General features: G+C 39.2%; 1 protein-coding gene across 11 annotated transcripts in view; it reads right to left on the bottom strand.

Moving 5' to 3' along the window:
* Nucleotides 1–16,765, bottom strand: part of ATP11B (ATPase phospholipid transporting 11B (putative)) — a 73,075-nt gene extending 56,310 nt beyond the window's left edge. For all 11 annotated transcript variants that reach the window (XR_010390466.1, XR_010390467.1, XR_010390464.1 and 8 more), the window contains exons 1-3: nucleotides 16,453–16,765; nucleotides 1,533–1,649; nucleotides 597–686 (exon numbers count right to left, since the gene is read on the bottom strand). Coding sequence is in view for 7 of the 11 variants with exons in the window: in XM_064516658.1 (XP_064372728.1) it covers nucleotides 597–686; nucleotides 1,533–1,649; nucleotides 16,453–16,479 (234 nt within the window). In the remaining 4 variants the exon portion in view is untranslated. The remainder of the gene's footprint in view (nucleotides 1–596; nucleotides 687–1,532; nucleotides 1,650–16,452) is intronic.
* Between the last annotated feature and the right edge of the window lie 4,591 nt (nucleotides 16,766–21,356).

Genomic DNA, 21,356 nt, shown 5'->3' with positions numbered 1-21,356 from the left:
AGATGTTCATTATTAGAAGAAACGCATACTTGGTTACAAAAGCCACAGTGATATTTCTGACCTATATTGCACTGACAGTAACACTAACTGATGCCTTCAAACCTGACAAACTGTCAATACTAATTTTAAGTTTTTAAGTGTTCATTTTAGGTGAACAAATTCAATTTTAGGGTTTTAGAACTGTGTGACAACTGTTGATTTACAAAAGCAAGATTCTACAAACAATAAGAATATGACATACCAAGAACTTATGATAATCCATTCTCAGCTCAACAGTAAGTGCACTGCCCAACTTAATGCAAGTGAACTTGAATATCTGCACTTCTACAGAGTAATGCCAAGAAGCACACTTAAGGATTTTAACATTCATAAAGATAAAACCTAAGGACAGTATACTTCAAATTTGGATGTATTCTCTCTAAAATTATTTTACTTTCATAGAGAAGCTGGAAATATAGTATTTTTATAGGCAGAAAATATTAACAGAAGTCAAGAAATTCCTAAAACAGAAAATCCTTGCCAAAATTTACAATATAAATCCCCATTTCCAGCTTAACTTCTAACACTATGCTAAGTATGAGTATTACCCAACTTACCTGAACCAAAAATATAATCAAAAAATAAAAGTTGGCTACTCTTCTGAATTGTTCAAATAAGTTTTTTGGAACAAAATTCCACACTGTATACTGAAGAAAAAAAAGAAAAAAAAAAGAGCAGTTATTACATATGGAATAACTTTTCAGTGAAATTCAGTTTTCTTCCAAACTCTCTTAACACAAATCTTTTCACTCTTAATCTCTTCTCCCCTCCCCCCAAAACTCCTTTTTGTTTTGTCCCACTGCCACACAAACTGCTGCATCCAATCTTTCCCTCTCTTTTGTGAAGTGCACCTAGAAGGGAAGTAGAAGTAGCAACTGCGTTGACTTCACGGTCAAAGTTTTGAATGTTCTCCTACCAACTGAGACAGGAGCACCTGGAGTCATTTGGCTGCTCGCAGCCAGGGAAATACAGGAGAAATTAATTCCTGCAGCTGCAACTTTCTCTCCTACACTCCAGAGGCAAGAAACATCCCCACCATCATTTCTACTGATTCTAGTCCAAGGCCACACTAGGAAGGAATCTGCAATCGCAGTTCACTGCTATGATTTATTTTATGCAGAACATTGACTTAGAAATGGCTATTTTATAAATCCTCACAACCTTCCGTCCTCCTTTTAAATGGTGTTGTGCATTATATCCAGTAATGGATGAATATGTTGGTTTAAAATGTGTTTTTCTTCAGAAATTCTGACCAACATGCTCAATCACTCTGTAATTAGTCAGCTTCTGAGGAAGGAGTGAGTGATGGGAAGAGAGTAAGAGAGAAACAACACAGAAAGAAGGAGATACCCTAACTTGTGATATTTTTTCAGAAAAAGCTATCTGACACTGAATATTGTACTTGTACCATTAGACATTATATACACATTTTCACTATACAACTTCTTTAGTAACATATCGACTACTTCTCACATGGTAAATTGATTTCTCACCTTGGATGATATGATTCTGTTGTCTGCAAATTTCTGAGGAACATAATGGCCATGCTGGGGAAAACGATTTGCTATATAAATAGTTCGTGTATCACTTTGATGTGGTGGGTCAAAACCCTGAAACACAAAATAACAAACAGACGATCAAGAAAGAGTACTTTATTAATGCCAGTTTTGTAAAATTCTGCTATCTTTGTGCTGAAGATATCCAGGTATGAAGCAGAAGCTTTGGACTAGTGGCTTTTGAGCATGAAACAAAATTAACCTGTAAATTAAACTCTGCTGTGTCCAGAGAATTTTCAAAAATTGAATTAAAAAATAAAATTGATTCGGGTTTGTGTCTTCATTCTGGAAAATAAAATAAAATAAGAATATTCTTAAGTCTTAAAAAGGATAGAGAACGTCATGCAAACTTAAGGCCTTATGAAAGTTAAGAAAGGGGAAAAGTGTATGATTCCACTTAGTTAAAGTGGATTTTTTTTTTGCCTCAACTGCGGAGCAAGCGGTTTAGGGAGTCACTGGAAAGATGGTGTCTGGGGAACCAGAATGGAAGACATGTCTCTATGAGCAGCGTATAATGAACCCAAAGTTTGCCAGATGAATTTAAGCTGAAAGCTGCAGAGTGTGCCCTACACAACACGGAATTCACACTACAAGTTGAAAACTCAGCATAAGTAAAAGCTATTTGCAAGTGGCAGAAGATGACGTTTCACTAAGCTTCCACATGGGAAGGTGTGCTTGCTTAGAAGGTTCTTTTAAGTGGCCTGAAATCATGGCAAATAATCCATTTTCCCCTGTGACAGACAACAGGTCTTGCGGACAGGGGAGAAGCAGTAAATGTCATAGCTTGATTTTTATAAGACTTTTGATGCTGTCTCACAATTGTCTGATAAAACAGCTAGGGACATATGATTACATAAATTCCTACAAGATTAGTTAATAAAGTATGCTCAGGAATACTTATCAATAGTTTCTTGGTGAAAACAGAAGATCTGAAGGGGGTCTTACAGAAGCAAGTCCTGTTCCAGGTCTAACGTTCAGTATTTTCATCAACTACCACAGTGAGGGAAAGGGGAATACACTAACTAAACTTGCAGATGACACCACACTGGGACTGCAAGAACATCAAATGACAAAAACGGAATTCAAAATGATCTTGACCAACCAGACACATGGAGGACTGCAAGACATTATGGTTAGACAGGTTTAACTGCATCTACAAAACTACAACAAACGGCACATGTAAGAATTGTGCTGAAAAGGATGAAAGGGCGACAGCAGACCACAAGTTGAATGTGAGTCAGTAATGTCACATCATTGAGAAAAAGGCCTCCAGTACCAATAAAGCTGGAAGTGGAGTGGGTGCCACAATTCAAGCACTGTGAATCAACTGGACAGCATCCAGAGGAGCTGGACGTGAGTGACAAGAGATCCTGAAAACATGACATACAACACAAGGCTGACCAATTTAAAAAGGAAAGAGCAAACAGATTAGGGTCATTTAGCCTAAAGGAGAGGAAGCTTGGGATATTCTAACAAATCTTCCAACAGACAAAAACTGTTCCACTGAGAAAAGGAGCTATCTGAAGGGCAAGGAAGACTAGAAATAGGCTTCAGCTGTCACTAGGGAGACTTAGCTTGGCTATTGGAAAAACAAACAAAAATTCCTTTCTGATGGAAAGGAATAATTAAAAACCAAAATAAGTCACATGGGGAGGCTGCAATGTCTCTGTAACAGAAGGGCTTATATCTAGGTCATTCTAGTCTATCTTTATTTGGGCCTTTCCTGGGGCTACATGACTCACTGACAGCCCTTTCCAACTCTAACATTCGGGCCTGGAGAAGCAGGTGATAACAAAAGACAAGCAAGCAAGACAGTAAAACTGTAATAATTTAGATAATAAGCCAAGACAAAGACAAAAAACAGGAAGGTTTAAGAGATGGAACAAAGTGATAAATTTCAGCAAGAGAATCACAGACATTAATAATCTTAAAACAGGATAAATACGATTTGTGCCATGTATACAAAGTTTCCTTGCTCTTGGATGCCAAGTGAGAGGACAACTGATGAAGCAGGTAGAAAGGGCATCAACAAGTCCGCTACTCGAAGTGAGGAAACCAACTTCACAGTTGCATTGCTCTGCTTGTGAAACCATGCTCAGACTTCGGCTCATTGTCGAATACAAACTGATACTTCATAGAACTCCAACAGATACTTCTGCGTCAGTTAACTAAGCAGGATGATGAACAGGGAATGCGAGGAAGGACATAAAAAATGATTATTTTCTAATCCATAAAGTTGTCTAACATAGGGCATTAGGTATGTTCACATTTAGGATGGCGTCATTTTAATGGAAAGGAATAATTAAAATATCCTCTCAAACACACAAGTCACTATATTTGGCATCATCAATACAGAAATATTCTGCTTCAGAAAGAAAGAAGGTCCAGAAGAAAGAGAGGAGGAAAGAGAGGAATGGAGATTTTTCAAGGAGATTTGAAGGAGAATAAACTTTTAGGTGACAAACAGTGGAAGGCTGCTCTAATCACATGCTCTAGCATGAAAGTCTGTTTAAAGATAAGAGTGGAGCAAGGAGACAAATAAGTAGATAGGAGAAAACACTGGAAAAATATATAGGAAGCCAAGAACAAAAGGAAGGAGTTGTTCACAACTTTGAAAAAAGGAATACAAGTATGAAGTTAAGATGAAAAAAAGATATACCTGTTGAGCACTGACTTGAAATCTAAAAGAGAACAGTATTTCTAGCAAAAGTATTTTGGATATCTGACACTAGTGGCAAATTATTTTTAAATCAATACCAAATATGCCACAATAAAAATGTTCTGTGGGTAAGATAAATGTACTTAATTAATAAGACTAAGTAAAGAGCTCTTTCCCGTCTCAGAAAATGTCTGGCACTCACAAAATGCCAGATGCTTTCAATTCAGAAAGTCACATTCTCCAGGTTGCAAAAATTCTATTCTAAAACAGACAAAAAGCAGGGGTAAAACAGAAAAAAAAAAAAAAAAGAAAACAACCTGCAGTATTCTGATGATGATAAATGCTAATCTCTGTGCTACTCACAAAGTTATTAAAACGAATTAAAAATTTCAAAGTGACTAGGACACTTAGGCACCCAGTACCACTGCATTTATATGCCCCTTTTACGCCACTGTCAGATAACCTGAAAGTTCAAGAGTTTTATGACATGTTTATGACAAAGTCTAACTCCATGAGCATCTCTATCAGAGAATATTTCTGCTGAAGTAGACTGAACTGACTGAAAGTGAGGAATGTATTGGCCGAATCAGAATCTCAGGCCGTCAAATTTACAGCTTCAGTTGTGCGGCTAAGCAAGCTTAAAACAACAGTCTGCACACATTTAATTTAACTCTGTTTTGTTGAGATGGATGAGGGAGAAAGTGCAAAAAACGCTCAACCATTACACCTACGGAGATGGCGATGTATGAGCAAGATAGGCTGGGGACAAGAATCTCTTTAGCCAACAGCGCTATGGCTGGAAAAGGACATATCCTTGACAACCTCAGTGACTTGACTTTAGTCATGGCAGCAAATAAGCAGCAGAGATGGGAGCAGAACCCAGATCGCACAAGTCTTATTTCTGTGACTATGATCATTCCAAATTACCCAACGCCTCTGTCGTCATATAATTATCTGGTGGGACTGCAATCAAGCAGATCTTCCAGAGAAGTATTAATTATACATCTCTTCAGGAATAATTCTATACAGAAGTTGAATTTAAACGAATTTCATTTCTTGAACAATTAACTCACTTAACTTTTTCCTGTAACTATGTGGCTAGTCACAGACCCTGCTTCTGCAACAGAACTGAGTCATAGCCCAAATTTCTGTCCAGCAAAAAAGTGTTTTGCACAGTATCTTCATGCAAGTTATCAAAAGAGATGCAGGAAACAAACTATTTCCTAATTTCACTTCCAAGAAGCTTCTTTCTTTCCTTCTAATGTCATTACCAAACTCAGCTGCGAAAGTAGGGTAACATGCCCTTGTCAAAGGATTTCTGCAACTAAAGAGCATGAAAAGAGAATTCATAAACTAAGTTTTCAATCTTACAAAAAGAATCATAGCTCTCACTGATATCTTTCAATAAAAGTCAGTTTTCCTACAGTTATTCTAGTGTACTGTTATCTACCTATGTGCATAGATCACTGACTTCATAACAAAACTACCATTTTACCAGGTTACTTCTTTTTAAAGGAATCAGTTCCCCAAACCAATTAGTTGCATGGTCATACCAATAGCTTGGTGGTAGAAGGTAAGGGGGTAATGCAGAAGAAGAGTTTTTACATTGCTGCTGAGGAATCAGTGTTAGCATGAACAAAAAACTAGGCAACCAGAGAAAATATGCAGTGTAGCTAGAAGAGAAGCAGCACAACAAAAATGTGTGTAAAGGAAGAGACTGCCCTCCTGACACCTGCAAGTGTAAGCAGACGAAAAAAAGAACATTATTTCAGCCAATTTGTTGGTATGATATACAGTATCTACTGCTAGACTTTCAGACTCATTTCATAAATACTAGCATTAAAAAAGCTTATCTCCTGGGAGCATGTATTAATGTTCTTCCTCAAACACTCTAGAGCACTGTTGAGTGAGAGCAGAAACCTGCAGATCTTTCAGCCAAGATTGGTGACACGAGACCAGCGCACAACACATCAATTACTATGTTTCAAGCTTTGGAATAAATACAGCAATAATTTCAGATCATTCGACAAACACTATTTGCTTATGCTTTGCATACAACTACTTATACCTTACCACAACTACTTCATCAGAATCTCAGTGTTTCTTGTTCATCATTCACACGTTTTACAGGGAAAAAAGCAAAATTATTATTTGCTAGAAGAACTTCTGCTGCATTACCAGTTTTTAGTGAAAGGGGTATGAAAGAAGGAAGTCTCAACAAGACCTTCTTCCTCTTTTCAAAAACCGCACTAAATACTACTATGGAAAGTAACAATCCCCCAGACACCCTGTTCCCTTTGAACACCACATACTAGGCAATAATATTAATACAAAAAGAACAAAAGACTATCACAGGAAGCCTTTTCCCTAGGGAGGTGACCGACTTCGACCCTGGCTGCAGAAACAGAACAACATATTCCATGGCAGATAGCCCAAAAACCTGTTATTACACTGCTTCAATGTTACATTTTGATGAAAGTTGTTCTGCGGAAGTGTACTTAGGACTTAGGATTTTTTAAAAATATACGTGGAATCATTTCCACTTTGTCAGAAATGACTATTTGCACACAATGCACATTTTCAGAAGTCTGTGTAAATTGGTACTCAAAAATTCTTTCAGTCATATAACTGGGCAGTAGTCAAACAAAATTTGTCATACCAAAGGTTAGCATGAAGGAAGAAACAGCCTTTCTTGCAGCAATTTAAACACTGCATTAGCTACAGAAGTAGTAAAGCACCTTAAGCACCCTGAGGTTTATACAGTGCCAAGCAAATTGCCCCTCCTCTTCTAAAAATTACTGCCATAAAGAAATAAAACAGTGTTAAGTCTTGCACTTGCAACTCCCTTTTTCAGTTTACTGTGTCTACAGTTATTTAGCATACCTGATAACAAATCACGTGGTAACCTCCCAAAATTACTATAACCAACCTATATTATTGTGATTGAAATGAAAACACTGTAGGAAACAAGGCCCAAGAAATCATGAAGAAAGATTCTTTTCACGGAGTGTGGAAAAAAATAATAAAAAAAAAAAAATAGTACCACATTTGGAAAAGTCAGACTCATGCCTGGAACAAAGTCCTGGTAACACTCAGCTCAAGGTCTCCTACTTCACCTTATTTTGTCAAACAGTTGATTAGCTGTTCACAAAAATAATTTGGAGAAATTGCTACTTAAAATTTAAAAACATATCTACTCCTTATTTAGCTACAAAAATAACAAACAAGCTAAACTGGCCTAATTCACTGGTAACATACTTCCCAGTTTCTCTATGCAAGTGACTGATGTCAAACATACTGACCTTGTAATATCAATAAAATCAGTCAGGAAAAGCAAGCTGAGAAGGCAAGTTTGTACTTTGAACACAGCTCTCAAGGACTGATATGACACAACCAGCTTCCAGTACCAGCAAGGAGTTTTAACCAAGATTTTCTTATCCTCTCCTACAATCCAAATCACAGTATTTAAAGCATAATCATTCTAGACATCACATGATAAACCAAAATTAACGCTGTACATCAGCTACTTTTTTCTGAGGTTCTTGAACAGAATTTCAAGCTTCGCATTTTTTTCCTACAGGATTATTAGAATTGTTATTCTGGTGCATTCAACCCATTTAGTTAGCCAAAAGACTACAACACACCCTCACCTGTTGCTTTATATCAGGATGCTCCCCTTCATAATCAGACACACAGATTATAAAAATGATCATTTTGAAGATCGACAGATCCAGTGGTGCTTTTCCTCAGTTTCTTCAGTAGTGATTTTGTTAGGAAATGTGTGCACACATCCTTACCACTTTGTCAAACTCTGGACCAAGGAAAAGTTACATGACTAGAAATGCCTGTTCAGGCAAAACAAACTTTCACCTGCCACTAAAAACTGCAAGAAAATGTGTATTTGTGGGGTACCAAAGCATTTCCAGTTTCTCTCAATAGCCTCTAACCACACACTCTGTGCTACTTGGATATAATGGCAAGCTAAAACATCAGCTGTCCATACCGTAGCAGAGGGGAAAATCTGCTAGTAACAAGCAATGAACTAGGAAATCACTAAAGAAGAAAATCAGTGCAGAGAATACTGGCAAGAATCAAATGTACACTTGGTAAAGCAATCAGCACCAGGCAGGGCAAAAAAGAGACTTTACAATAAATGTGTCTTCAGCTGTAACACAAAAAACAATGTAATGAACTTTCAGACTCTAAGAAGCAATTCTTAATGTCAATGAATCTGTGAGTGGTTCCCAAACTACATCGCAAGACCATTCAGGACTATCAAACTTTTTTTTTTTTTTTAAAAAAGCAAAAACACACTCCCTAAACAAACAAACAACGATTATGATAAAGGTCCAAGAGATCTGAGAGAAGTTTAGGCTTGACAGTGTCTGTGGTCCAAGAACTGTGGTCTTTTGCAGCAATTCCTGACTGAAGCAGCGCATTGCTCTAAAGCAGCAGGAGTGAAGATGCCTTTGAGGCTCTAACTACACAATTTAAAATGCAGAATTAACATTGCTTTCCTCTGTGGGCTTTAGTTATCTTCATCTGCCATACCATCTCCCACCCTGACACGTACAAATGGATTCTAGGTAGGATTTGCAAAGATTTGGACACCCATCAGGAACTACAAGGCTTCATATTTTATAAAATAAGAACTGAGATCTCAAAAACCAATACCCACTTTTAAGAACACTGCTCAAGATAAAGTACTTTACATACTTAAAGCACCACAATTCTGCAATAATCAATCACACAAATAGCAGTTACTAAGCAAACTGAATCACACTAAGAGACAGGGATTTGCCACACTAAGTATGGCAAATGAAATATTCAATGCACAAATACTTCAGATACCTAGATTAACCATAATATCTTAAAAATAAAATCTAATTGTATCCTTTCTTCATAGTGAATAGGCTCATTTAAGTCACTTAATGTTGAAAGTCAAAGAAAAAAATTCTGCTATAAAATAGGCAATCCAAATCTGTGACAGATTATGAACCTTCTTTTTTACTTAAAACTAGAATGCAGTTCCAATGTTGCAGATATAATTTTTGTGTATTATGAAAAAGCTATCTGTCAAGTCTATGATGGGCAAATACAGAAGAATCATACATCTCTTCATTTACTTGCATGTTATAGGCACTATTATCTTAAAATGAAATGCTGTTTACCTACTTGTTTGAAGTTTCAGTTTATAGCACTATTTTGTACAAGCATGAGGGCTTACTGTCATTTTGGAATACTTACATGACCTTCAGTCCATACAAAAACATTTTTTAACTGCCATTTTCAACGTCTGGATTAATTCTAGTAGGCAGTGTCTGGGTAAGCCTATTAGCTCCTCTACAAAAAGTCTAAGTATTTTTTTTTCCCTTCCAAACATTCTTCCTGTTCCTAAATAACAAATATTACAGTTTTTTTTCAAAACGTGTGCCAAAATGGTACTGACTATTGCTCTGACAGTTGTTGCTCAACTAATTTCACAGGAAGAGAATTAGGTTCATAGTTAGAACTGTCTACTTCTTCCTTTTAACATGCTTTGATAAAGTCTGCTCTGTAAAACTTCACATTATAGCTTGGAGTCTACTCCATTCCTTCTACCAGATACTGCTTTAATTTCAGTTTTAGTTCAAACATGAATTACAATCTAAATAGCATGCTGATATACTGCTTTCAGACATGTCTGTAAACAGCTTTATCCCTAAGGCTTGCTAAATCCTAAGCTTCCTTTGTATTTTGCTGCAATTTTTTTTCCAAACAAACATGTAAATATCTGCAAAAAATAGCAGACCCACATATAAAACTAGCACAAAAAGGTGCATAGGGCATAATAAAAGTAAAAAAAAGTAACAGAACATATCAAAATATACACTTTGGTACATACTATTTAAAACCTATTTTTTTGGCAAAATACTAAGACTGAAAACAAAACAGATTGCTTTGAGTCTACGTCATTACCTTTCTCATCCCATTTAAAGGAAAGTTCCCTTTCCTATACCTATTTTTACTCTCAAAGTAAACAAGAAGAAAAAAAGTCCTCTTAAGTCACACAGTATGTGGGAGGCCAAGGAATCATAGGGTTTTGGTTTTTAAATCATGGTATAGCTGTAGGTCCTACTTTCTGTCTTTTCCACTGCTGTTGCTAAGTGTTTTTCAACAGGAGGCAGTAGAAAAGGGATCTGTATAAAATAAAGTCTAGCTTCAAATAAGTCACCTGTGTTTTGCTGGAAGAGATGACCTTGCATTTACAGAAACACTTTGTCAGATCTATTTTGCTGCAGTTCTTATCTGATGGCTTATAAAGAGTCTTTGTGCAAGCAATTAAAGGATTTTTTTAAGGTATGCTGTAAATACCTTTTACCTCCGACAAAACGAAACAGAACGTAACACAGTCATAACTACAGAGGACTCCACAACACGGTAGCAAAAATCAGGTGATAGATCACTAGCAAAAGACAAGTCACAATGTTTTAAATGAAATTTAACACATGCCTGTATTTTTTCCTCAAAACTTCTCTCTCTCTACTCCATTACAAAGCAAACACAAATTCTAATGAATTCAGCCAGCCCATCCAAGATTAGACAAAAGGGATACCGATGATGATCAATTATTAAATTCAGCACATATGTTCTTGGCTTAGATTACAAACTTCACCTTTTGATGTGAGTTCAGAGGTTATCTCTTAGTAACAAACTAAGAGACATCGATCCCAACCCTTCCCTCCAACACCCCATCAGATACCACAGACTGACCAGGATGCATGAAAAAGCTTTTACTCTCTGTCAACAAAATAATACTCTTTTTTCCTTGAGTCACAAAAATATAAATAGACAGTAGCTATTAAGAGAGGGAGGACTGCGTTAGTGCAGAAATACTGTACAGTCAATCAAATGGTCATATTATTGTGTGTGACAAGCGGAAGTTTGGCACAGTAAAAATTTCCTGCTTATAAAAGGCTCACGACCAGGAAAAATACAAGATGGGACAAGATACAGATCGAATAACCAAATCTCACAGCAAGACAGCACTTCTGACAACCCAGATTTTCCTATTTTTTAAACCACTTTCTAAATAAATAAATAACTAAATAAAATCTAATCAAACCAGCTAAACTTCACACTGTTTTGTTAAGCAATTTTTAAATCTGGAGTTTAACTTTTATGAGATAAGATTTAAAAATTATACACAGGACATAGTGCATGTTTCCGTATGAAGCAGACAGCTGGCTGAAGATAGGGTCAGATTCTGCATGCTCTGGAATAAGCTGTACTGCATATGTATCAGTCCTTAGCAGTTGCAGAATATAAAAAGAAAATAAGTGTAAAAAAAATCCCAAACACGCTGGGTGGACAAGTCCAGCAGATCACAAATATCTCTAGTAAAAAAACAGGGCCACATTTTCTCCTGTGTGAAGTTACATGAGGGGAATTATAATCCCCCAATTCTCAACCTACCCCGATTCTAATACAAGGCAGTGCAACCTTTGGGCTGTTCTAATACACATCTCACTGTAATCCTTCAGTGACAATACAGTAGCAAGCAGCTGAGCAGTTCTAACCAAAGGAACTCTTACTTAAGGCAAACATGCATTTATTTTTCTGGTATACAAGAGCAGAAATCCATTTAATTTTGGCCAAAAACGTCCACAGGCTTCAACAAATGACGAGTAAGACAAGAGGAGGAAAAATTCTACTCTAGAAAAGGAACATGTGATTTCACAAGCTACAATCCTCAATAACTGGAATAGTTCAAAGTACCTTCAGTATTAAAAAAACACAGGCAATAAAAAAAAAATCACTTCAATTCTTAAAAGTGCTTACGTGAAAATAATACACAAATGTCAGTGTAAACAATGTGATCAAACATTGTCCACCTTGTTCAGAATACAGATAACTGCAAGTTATTACAGAACTCCATCCACGTCTCTCAGGACGCCTTAACAGACCCTAACACCTGGAAAGAAAGGGAAAAAAATCCCAAACATAAAGGCCTCCAGTGCTAATCTGTTCAAGGACATTTCTCTTATTAATAAAGAGCATTTTCATTAGAACCTATCCAAATGATGAATAGGAACCCTCCCACAGATATTGTCCTTGAAGAAAACAGAACAGGCAAAAAAAATCTCCATAACTGTCCTTCAGTGCAGACCACTTAGAAGCTCTGACTAGATGACCTCCTGAGGTCCCTTCCAACCTGAACGGTTTCCTATGACCCATGAATCTTCCTGTGATAAAATAGTTTGGTAACTAGTTTTTCTATTTAAAATAGGCACTGATCCAAAGGAATTGGTCTATATATTTTGTCTTTGACTTGTAGTTAAGTATTAGAGCTGCATTTGCCTGAATATCTTGCTTTGCACAGTGTAAAAGTTGTTAATGCACAACAGCATTCAGGTTCTCATAATGTAGGAACAAGATACTCTGCCAAATGCAGCACAATTCTGCTACTCTTGGATCATCATCCAGGTAGCTCTTAGGTTTTTCCCCATGAAATGTCTTTTGTGCATCATTGCACTGTTAGATAACAGATTGAGAGGCTCAAACTCTTCACAACAGCAACCAGAAGGGAAACCCAGACACCCTTAAATGTGTTAAAGGGAACCTTGTAACAGATAATGAACTTAGATAATTTACACACAAAGTTATTTAGCTACTCCACCAAATACAGGGCAAAGTTACATCATTAAACAACTTAACAGTCTGCTATACAAGGAGAAAGTAACAGGTTACTGATACCTGTCACATAACAGAAAAGGAAAAGTGAAGTCAAACACATGCTCTTAAGCTCTCAGATAAATTACACAAAAAGTTTCAATGTCATTAACATGGCCAATGGCAATTTTGGCTCTACATACTCGAAAAATGTCACAATGGAACTAGAGTTCTTCATCTGATAGGCTGCAAAACACCGCTGACAAAATCTGTTTTTTTTTTTTTGTAGTCAAATATATCATATTTGGAAAAGTAAATAAAATGTCCTGTACCATTTTTAAATAGTACTGGTGCTTCCTATCAACTGTTGTTTACTTAGTTCCTTTTTTTTTTTTTTTTTTTTTTTTAAGTAGAGTTGGCTGTGCCTGTGGTGTTATGCAACCCTCAATAAATCTACAGGCCTACTGTCTTGCTGAGATCTCAGGATAACAGTGCTAGAATTCAAGCATCTTTTTTGCTTAAGGAAACGTATTGGGGCATTTTACTCAATTTTTTAAAGCAATTTATTGTACCCCATTTTATCTCTGCCTTTTTTTTCTTCTTACTAAAACTTAGGTACTTCCAACTGTTAACTACTTAACTTGCACATTGTCAATGACTTACTTGCTACCTACAGTTAGCACGAGACAGTGATAGATGAACAAAAACTGAAGATCTGGGGGTTTTTAATTGGTACTGAGCCAACAAAGCAGAATACATGTCAACGTATTGGAACAAACTGACAATATTGTAAGAGATTCCCACACAGGCATTGAAGACTGAGTAATAGCCTTACTATCGCTATCTTTTTATACAGCAAATCATTGAAAGGACAAGTGCTACTTAACTCAGTTAGAAATTTGTTTTGGACTTGTAAGGCAATAATAAAGATGTATAAAGTCTTATAGTCTCAACATATCTCCTATTCTCAGAGGACTAATCATTCCTTTATGCAGCATACAGGCATGCACAGATTGTCACAGAATAAAGCACAGCAAAGTCACCACTTAAAGAACTTAGCTGAAATCATCTGAATTGCCTAGCAGGTCTTCTCATTACTTCTAAGCCTACCTGCTTCATTTTCCCTGCCCTTTTACAACTCTGGAGAACACAAGTTCTCAAACACGTAAGTGTTCAGGACAATCTCATTAATTAGTATATGAACTACTGGCCTTTTAAACAAACAAGAAGTTGCAAAACTTTGGTTAGTTTTGTACAGACAGTACTGAATAACTACTTAAAAGTGCCTTCAGCAAAGTGCCAGTCCCTCCCCCTTTCCCAATACCTTACTACTTTCCAACATTTTTCCACTGCAACATTTCTTCTTTTGTACTACTAAAACATCCCACGTAAATCAGACTCCCACATATATGCTTGGTTCCAACCCTCCCATCTGGGAGGGAACATTTTTTCAAGCTCTGTTGCTGCATCTAACACAGGTAAAAATATATGCTCTAAAGGAATCTGAACTCATACACTCTTCTCTCCACTCCTATCAGTCATAAATCAAATACAGATTTTGCTACCCTTCGATTCCAATACTCTGCTCCTCTTCCTGAGCACCGATTATTTTCTCAGCATCTTTCCCCAGCTGCTTAGCTCTTCCACATCCTTTTCTAACAGAAACTAAACATCACAGTCATATTAAGAAACAAACGCACAGTTGTATCTAAATTAAACCATTCATTACACACAAGGCTGAGGTTTCTGGGCGTGCCTCAGAAGAAACCATGCAGTGTGGTACCTATCTTAGGCCATGTTTTGAGTTAATGAGCTATGAAACAACAAAGGCCTTGAACCTCAAACACTGAGGTTTATAGAAAGAAAAGCACAAAATACTTCTCCTTCCAATCATTTTTTTCTTAGTACCATACTTGAACTTTTTTCAAACATCTTGACTTTTTATCACCCTTTGCTTTTACAATACTAATTCTTCCTTTTCAAAACTAGTGCAAGGACAAATTTTAAGCAGTTATTTTCCCCTCAAACAATTTCCTTTAAAGAAGAAAAACCCCTTATGGCTGTTCATTGCTCATCTTCTGTTAGTCTAAGTCTTCACTTTTTATTAATGACAAACAGCTCTCGAAAGCTGGTCAATATACTTACAGAAAGAAAAGCAATCATGTTTGACACATATTTCCTAGCACTGATGCACCCACCCCTCCTAACCTAAACTCTGCAGAAGACAACATAATGGTGCTTTAAAAATAGCATTTACAAACCTTAAGCCATCTTCAAGGGGAAAAAAAAAAATAACCATTACCCCAAACAGTCTTTACCCTAGAAAACATGTGTGTGACCGTAACAAACCAGAAGACTGCAGTCAAAGAAATTAATTTCCAGGTCAACAAACCTTAGTGTCACACCAGACTATACAGCACTGTCAAGCTGGCACTAAGACCATCACTACGAGCCCTGTGCTTCAGACACAGATCTTAAAAACAAAAAAAAAACAACAACAAAAAAAAAACACAGGGTAATTACAAGAGCATAAACTAGTTTTAAAATCCTCATGCAACGCACTTAATAAAAACAGGCTTAACTTTGCTTTGGACCACAGGAAAGGCAGTAGTGGAAAAAGAGAAAAAACATAAGGAAAAAAAATCCCCTTTTGTAAAAAGTGATATAACAAGTTAAATAAATCATTAATGAGAAAAAGGTCTACAAATCAGAATATAAAAATCTAAGTAAGGTAACCTGTGATGTAATATAACATCAATGAATGGAAAAAAAAAATTGTGAGTGGAGTGTTTAGAAGTAATTTCCCTCATTCAGAACACGCAAGAAAAATAATGTTGGAAGGGGCGGGGAGCTGGCCGACACTTCAATCGAAACAGCCAAACTCAACGTATTGCCGCTGCTACAGCATCTCAGACGTTACAGTCATTGCTGCCTTATTTCCCTTGCACAACGTAATACAACAAGCACACTACGTACTGCGTATTTAAAGGGAGAAACCTCGTAAGTGCAGCATTTTCCAAACGGTTTTCCCCCAAAAGCATTTCACATATGACGTTGTTCCATTTCTAGACAGTTAAAATCTTAACCCAGCCAGCTGCACCTCCTCCAGAGGCCTCAGGTACAGGGAAACGAGACAGACACGCATTAGGTGGAGAAGACTGGAAAGATTTCGCAAGGCGAAGGAGGAAGAGTGGCCAGCAAATCCCAGAAGCGCCAGTCCATGGAAAAAGGCACCGTCATTCCCCTGGGAAAACGAGTTTGGGGAGCCTCTTCCATGGAAGCTACAGGTAAGGAACTGCGCTTTCCTCAGCCTCAACTTGGCCTCAAGGCAAAAAAAAAAAAAAAAAAAAAAAAAAAAATCCCTCGGAGAGTTGTTAAAAATAGCAGTTAGCAACGAAGCCAAAGCCCCAGGCGAAGGGGGCGCGTCCCCCCCCACCCCGCCCCGGGCACCCCGCCACCCCCAGGGACCCGGCGGCGGCAGGCCGGGCCGCGGGAGCCGGGGGAGCCGCGGGGGAAGGGGCGCGGCGGCCCCGCGGAGCGACCTACCAGCTGCTGGCGGACCCAGCGCAACATGCCCGGCGGCGCGGGTCGCGGCCCCGCGGCGGGACCCCCGGGCAGTGCAGTGCCGCGCCCTCCGCTGCCGCGCCGCCGCCTCAGGCCAGCCGCCCGCCGCGGCCGCCCGCCATGGCGCAGGGGCCCGACGCCGAGTTAGGTGCGGCGCAGCACCCCCGGCGCCCCGAGCCGCCGCGGCTGCCGGTGCCCCGCGGCCGCCATCACGCTGCCGCCCCGTCACCCCGCGGCTCGCAGCGCTGCGGCCCTGCCCCCGGAAGTGACGTCTGGGGCGGGAAGCGAAGGGGGGAGGGATGGAGGGTGAGGGGATGGAGGCAGGAGAAGGGGTGGAGGGGCGGCGGGTGAGAGAAGCAGCGGGCGGGGGCGGGGGCGGGGGCGGGGGCGGCTGTGGCTGTGGCTGTGGCTGCGCAGAAAGGAAGGTGAAGGCATGGGCGCCAAGGGAGGGGATGAAAGGTGAAGGAAGGGATGGAAGGAAGGAGAGGCGCGGGCAGGGGGTGGGCGGGCTGATGGATGGATGGATGGATGGATGGATGGATGAAGGAGGAGGCGGTGGGTGGAGGCAGGAGAGCTGCGGTTGGGGTGAGGGCCCAGGAGGGGAGAGGGGCCCTGCTCGGTGGGGAGAAGCAAGGGTGGGAGAGCAGTCAGAGGAGAGGGCTCAGCAGCCCTCTGCCTTCGCCGCAGTCAGTGATGCTGGTGCTCCAGGCCTTTTCCACCCAGGGGCTTGGCTGTGTAGAAGAGCTGGTCCTGGTTTCCTTGCTGCCCGGAGGCTCCTCTTCGGGATTACAAGGGCCGTCCAGGGGCCCGAGTGACTTGAATCCGAGCACTCTCTCGTAGGGATTTGTACAGAAATAGTCGATGTGGAATAAATCCCCCTTACCTGAGCCCCTGTCACGGTACATCCCTCACGTTTGTGGGCTCGTCACAGCATGGTCTCTCTGACTGCAAGTCCGTTTCCTAGTGTAATGAAGTGTAAGAGCTACTTAGCAACTGCAGTGCTGTACTTTTATCTTTGTTTTCTCATAATATTAACAAAGGCAAAACATGCACAACATATTGCAGCAGCGGAATAAAGACTTTGAAAAGGGTTTGTGCTTTTATGTAATCTTTTCCTGATGATGACTGATTTAAACAAACTGACAAGCAAGTGTACGGTGTGTTGGCAACCCAAGGCAAGCTACACGTGCTGGGAGGAGTGGGACACCTTTGCTTTGCTTGTCTTGATTTTGGCAGGCTCCTCCACCTACCTCTTACGGTGCTAAACCACAGGTTAAAATTGGATGTTAAAATGTGTTGATGACAAATCATCTCTCTGAAACCTTCCATTTTGCTCTGAAAACAGTTACTACTTGTGAAAACAAAATAGTGTTCAGCTTCAAACACGTACACCAATACATGTCTACAGCTTCTAGGCCTATGTGGCTAAGAATTAAAGGAGATTATTTTAAGCAGTAAAGACCTGGGTGCTTGTGACCAGATACTATTGTCACTGAAGTCAATGACAGCTTTGACACAGACTTAAAGAGAAGTCTTTTTGAGTCTGAAGATCTGAATGCTATTCCTGCTGCTCCCACTCATTTCTGGGTAATTGTGATATGTAGCAACAAATCACAATTGTATTTGTCATAGAGCTAGTGTAGTCTTTAGTATTCAGTTGGAAATTTAGATATAATTCAGCATTTAAGGTAGATGACATTATCTGAACAACTAAATCTTGTGGTGAATGCTGATGGTTTAAGCATAGGAATTTAATTAGACAAATACCCCTAAAGCAGTAAGAAAGCAAGCTATTTTTATCAGGCACTTATGAAAGTTAATGTTAGCAAACGTCTGTATTAAATGCTAGGCATTACTTTAAAACATTTAAATACATCAAAGCCGAGCTTCAAACAGCTTGCACTACCCTACTGATTTAATGCAAAGTCTAAAATAACAGAGTGATTTCATAGCCATGGCATGTTGCCTGGAGAGTGGCTTTAAGCCAGAAGCTTAACTGATACGATCAGCGTTCTTGTGCTCCTCCTTTCTGATAAGATGTAAAATAGGGTCATGACTACTAGACAATAAAATTCACATGCTATTTCTCTGAAGTGTAAGTGTATTAGTCACTGTGTCCTTGCCATATTCAAATATGAGTTGCACTTTCTACAAGCCTGTATTTCAGCTGCTTGCAATTTGTTACATAAATATACTTTGCACTTCCCATTTCCACATTTTTGTAGTGGTACTATTTCACCAGACAGAACTTGAAAGCAATTTACAAATGATCTGAATCTCGTAATTTATGTTTTTTTGCTTTAAAAAGTACATATTTGAGTGGACAGAAGTATATTGATAGAATGCAATTATTTTGCTATGTGCCACAGCAGGCTCTGAACACTTACATTTTTTCAAGATATAGCTAAACTCCACCAGGATTATATCCTTGTGTAGCATTCTTTGTAGTGAAACTTTGCACCTTTTAACTTGTACAAAAGCCTGCATCAGACATTTAAGAAGTTTCATATCACTCTTGGGAGGTACATAGTTCTCAGAAGAGAAAAACTGAAGCAGAATAAGATTGATAGCAAAACTATCAAAAAATATTCCAAGATTAAATGTAATCATGTTTAGATACCCAAGTTAGATGTTGATGAGCAGGAGCCAGGGATACTCTGGCACTCACAAAATAAAATCTCAGCCATCTTAAAACTGGAGATTCCCAAACCAGAGATCTCACTTTCAAATATCGCCCTGAAATTTAACCTGCATTCACGCAGCTGGCCTATACCGAGAACAAAAGCAGCTGCAGAAGAAGAAAATCACCTTCTGATATGAACTTTAGGTTTAACCCATTGACTAGGCTTTCTTAATCAAACTCCAAGCTTTTCCGTTAGGCATCCTCAAAGACAATGTTTTTAGATGTTTGTTTAGTAAGATGAAGACACAAATTTTGTCTGATATAAAAATGTGTACACTAACATAAAAGCACACACTTGAATATCAGGCCCTGCAAGCTTTTAATTATCTGTGCATGAATAGTTCTTACATAATCAATGGTACTGCTTTCAGGTTTATAAAAATAAGCATTAGTAATCAGAGAATCCTTGCCTGAACACACGAGCGTCAAATCAGTTTTTGTTCATTGGGGCTGCTGACCTTACTCCCTGGGCTTGTTCTTGTGTGAGACGTTCATGAATTTCCAGTTTTCCTGAATGGTATTTTAGGGCCATTCTCCAGCGGAGCTGGTGAAGCATTGGACATGCTGTACGGCCATATCCAGTACATCAGGTCACATAGCGATGAGACAGAAGTGCGGCACTGAGGCCTCCGGGTGAACTGCCTACAGCAGTCCTGTTTCTGAAAACTTCAAAACGCTCTGTAGCTGCACCGTCACCCTCGCCCAGGGCTTGTGCTGCACCTAGAGAGCAGGACACCTGTGTCCTGTATATCCAAACAAAAAAAAACCCCCAAGCCTAAGGGAACTGGAGCAGGATGTAGGTTGTGTAGTAAAGAACAAGTAGGGGCTCCCTCCAGTTCACTGCTTCCCCAGTGGAAAAATTCCTCACTCATAATTTTGCTTTTAATTGTTTTGTCATTTCTTTAAATTAGTGTTTTAATCTATACATTATTTACTTTGGTAACTACGGTGCTAATTAAAAACGTACACTACCTATAAAAATGCCCATTTTGTTTCTAATCCACAGAGAAAAAGATCTGCCTGAGAGATACAGGGTTTTTTCAAGGCATCTTTATTCCACAGGCATTCAATTACTGGCTGAAGCCAATTGCATAGATAATCAAGCGGCTGATTTTCAGTCACAAGGCCCTTCATCTAAACACACACGCAGAGTCTGGCCTAGAGCAACCAGTCTTCAGGGAAAAAGTGAAAGGCCCTTAGAAAGTGAACAGAGTGCTTTAAAGGAAAACCTTGTGCATAATTTGTTATTCTTTTTTTGTGCCTTACCAGAAATAAGATCAGATTAAATTACAGGATGCACATTCTAAAGAGTGACATTTCCTAGGCTCTTACTAGATTTAGATAATAGTGCCCTATTGTAGTATTTCTTCTTGTTATCCATTCTCTCAATTACCATAAACTGGATCCTGACTTAAAACCTTGCTTTTTTATTACTGTGTTTTTCTTTTTACTTGAAAGATTTGTTGAAACCATAAAGTTTCAACTTTTACCCCACATGTTAAGCATGTGCTCATCTCTGCTTAATTTGATATGACCAGCACTAAGGAAAATTAAAGAAATGAATGTGTTGTGAGCAATCATGAGGAGACTGGGCAATTAACAGAACTATCCTGTCTGGGACAATTAGGTAAAACTTTCTAATAGCAGAAACATGCCTCGGGCCTCCTGCTCTGCCAGTTGTGACCACTAAGGCCTCAGCTGTTCTTCAGAAACAAGGCTAAACAAGATGCTCCTGCCCACTGGCAAACCCCTGCATGTGCAGAGCTTGCTAGAGGACTAGAGTCTTTCCTGTTGTGCTGCAACAAATTCATGTAAGATACATGAAAACCAATTTCAATTCAAATTAGTGATGTGGAGAGGAGGCTTTTGGCTCTGGTAACCCTGCGACCAGTGCTATTTCATGGCAGGGGTCACTGGAGCCCCGAGTCCCTGGTGAGGGGCTCCACGCAGTGTACAGAAGGTCAAACACGTCAAGTCCACTGCATGCGCACAGAGGTCTGTACACTGCGCTGTGCTACAAGAAAAGACTCTCTACACTTCTGTGCTGGTCTCCTGATCATGTAGAATATCCTGGCCTGCTAAATGCAAGCCAGAGAGCTTAGGGTCAGTGCTTCCCAGTCTTCAAGGACCCAGGATAACAGCAAGCTCCAGAAAACATTATACTTCATCCTCCCTTTCGGCCTTGGTGCGTTAATTATGCGTT

This window comes from Dromaius novaehollandiae, chromosome 9 (genome assembly GCF_036370855.1).
Source record: "Dromaius novaehollandiae isolate bDroNov1 chromosome 9, bDroNov1.hap1, whole genome shotgun sequence".
Taxonomy (NCBI): Eukaryota; Metazoa; Chordata; class Aves; order Casuariiformes; family Dromaiidae; genus Dromaius; species Dromaius novaehollandiae.
Note: the sequence above shows the minus strand (reverse complement) of the source record. Positions and strands in the feature narration are given on the sequence as shown.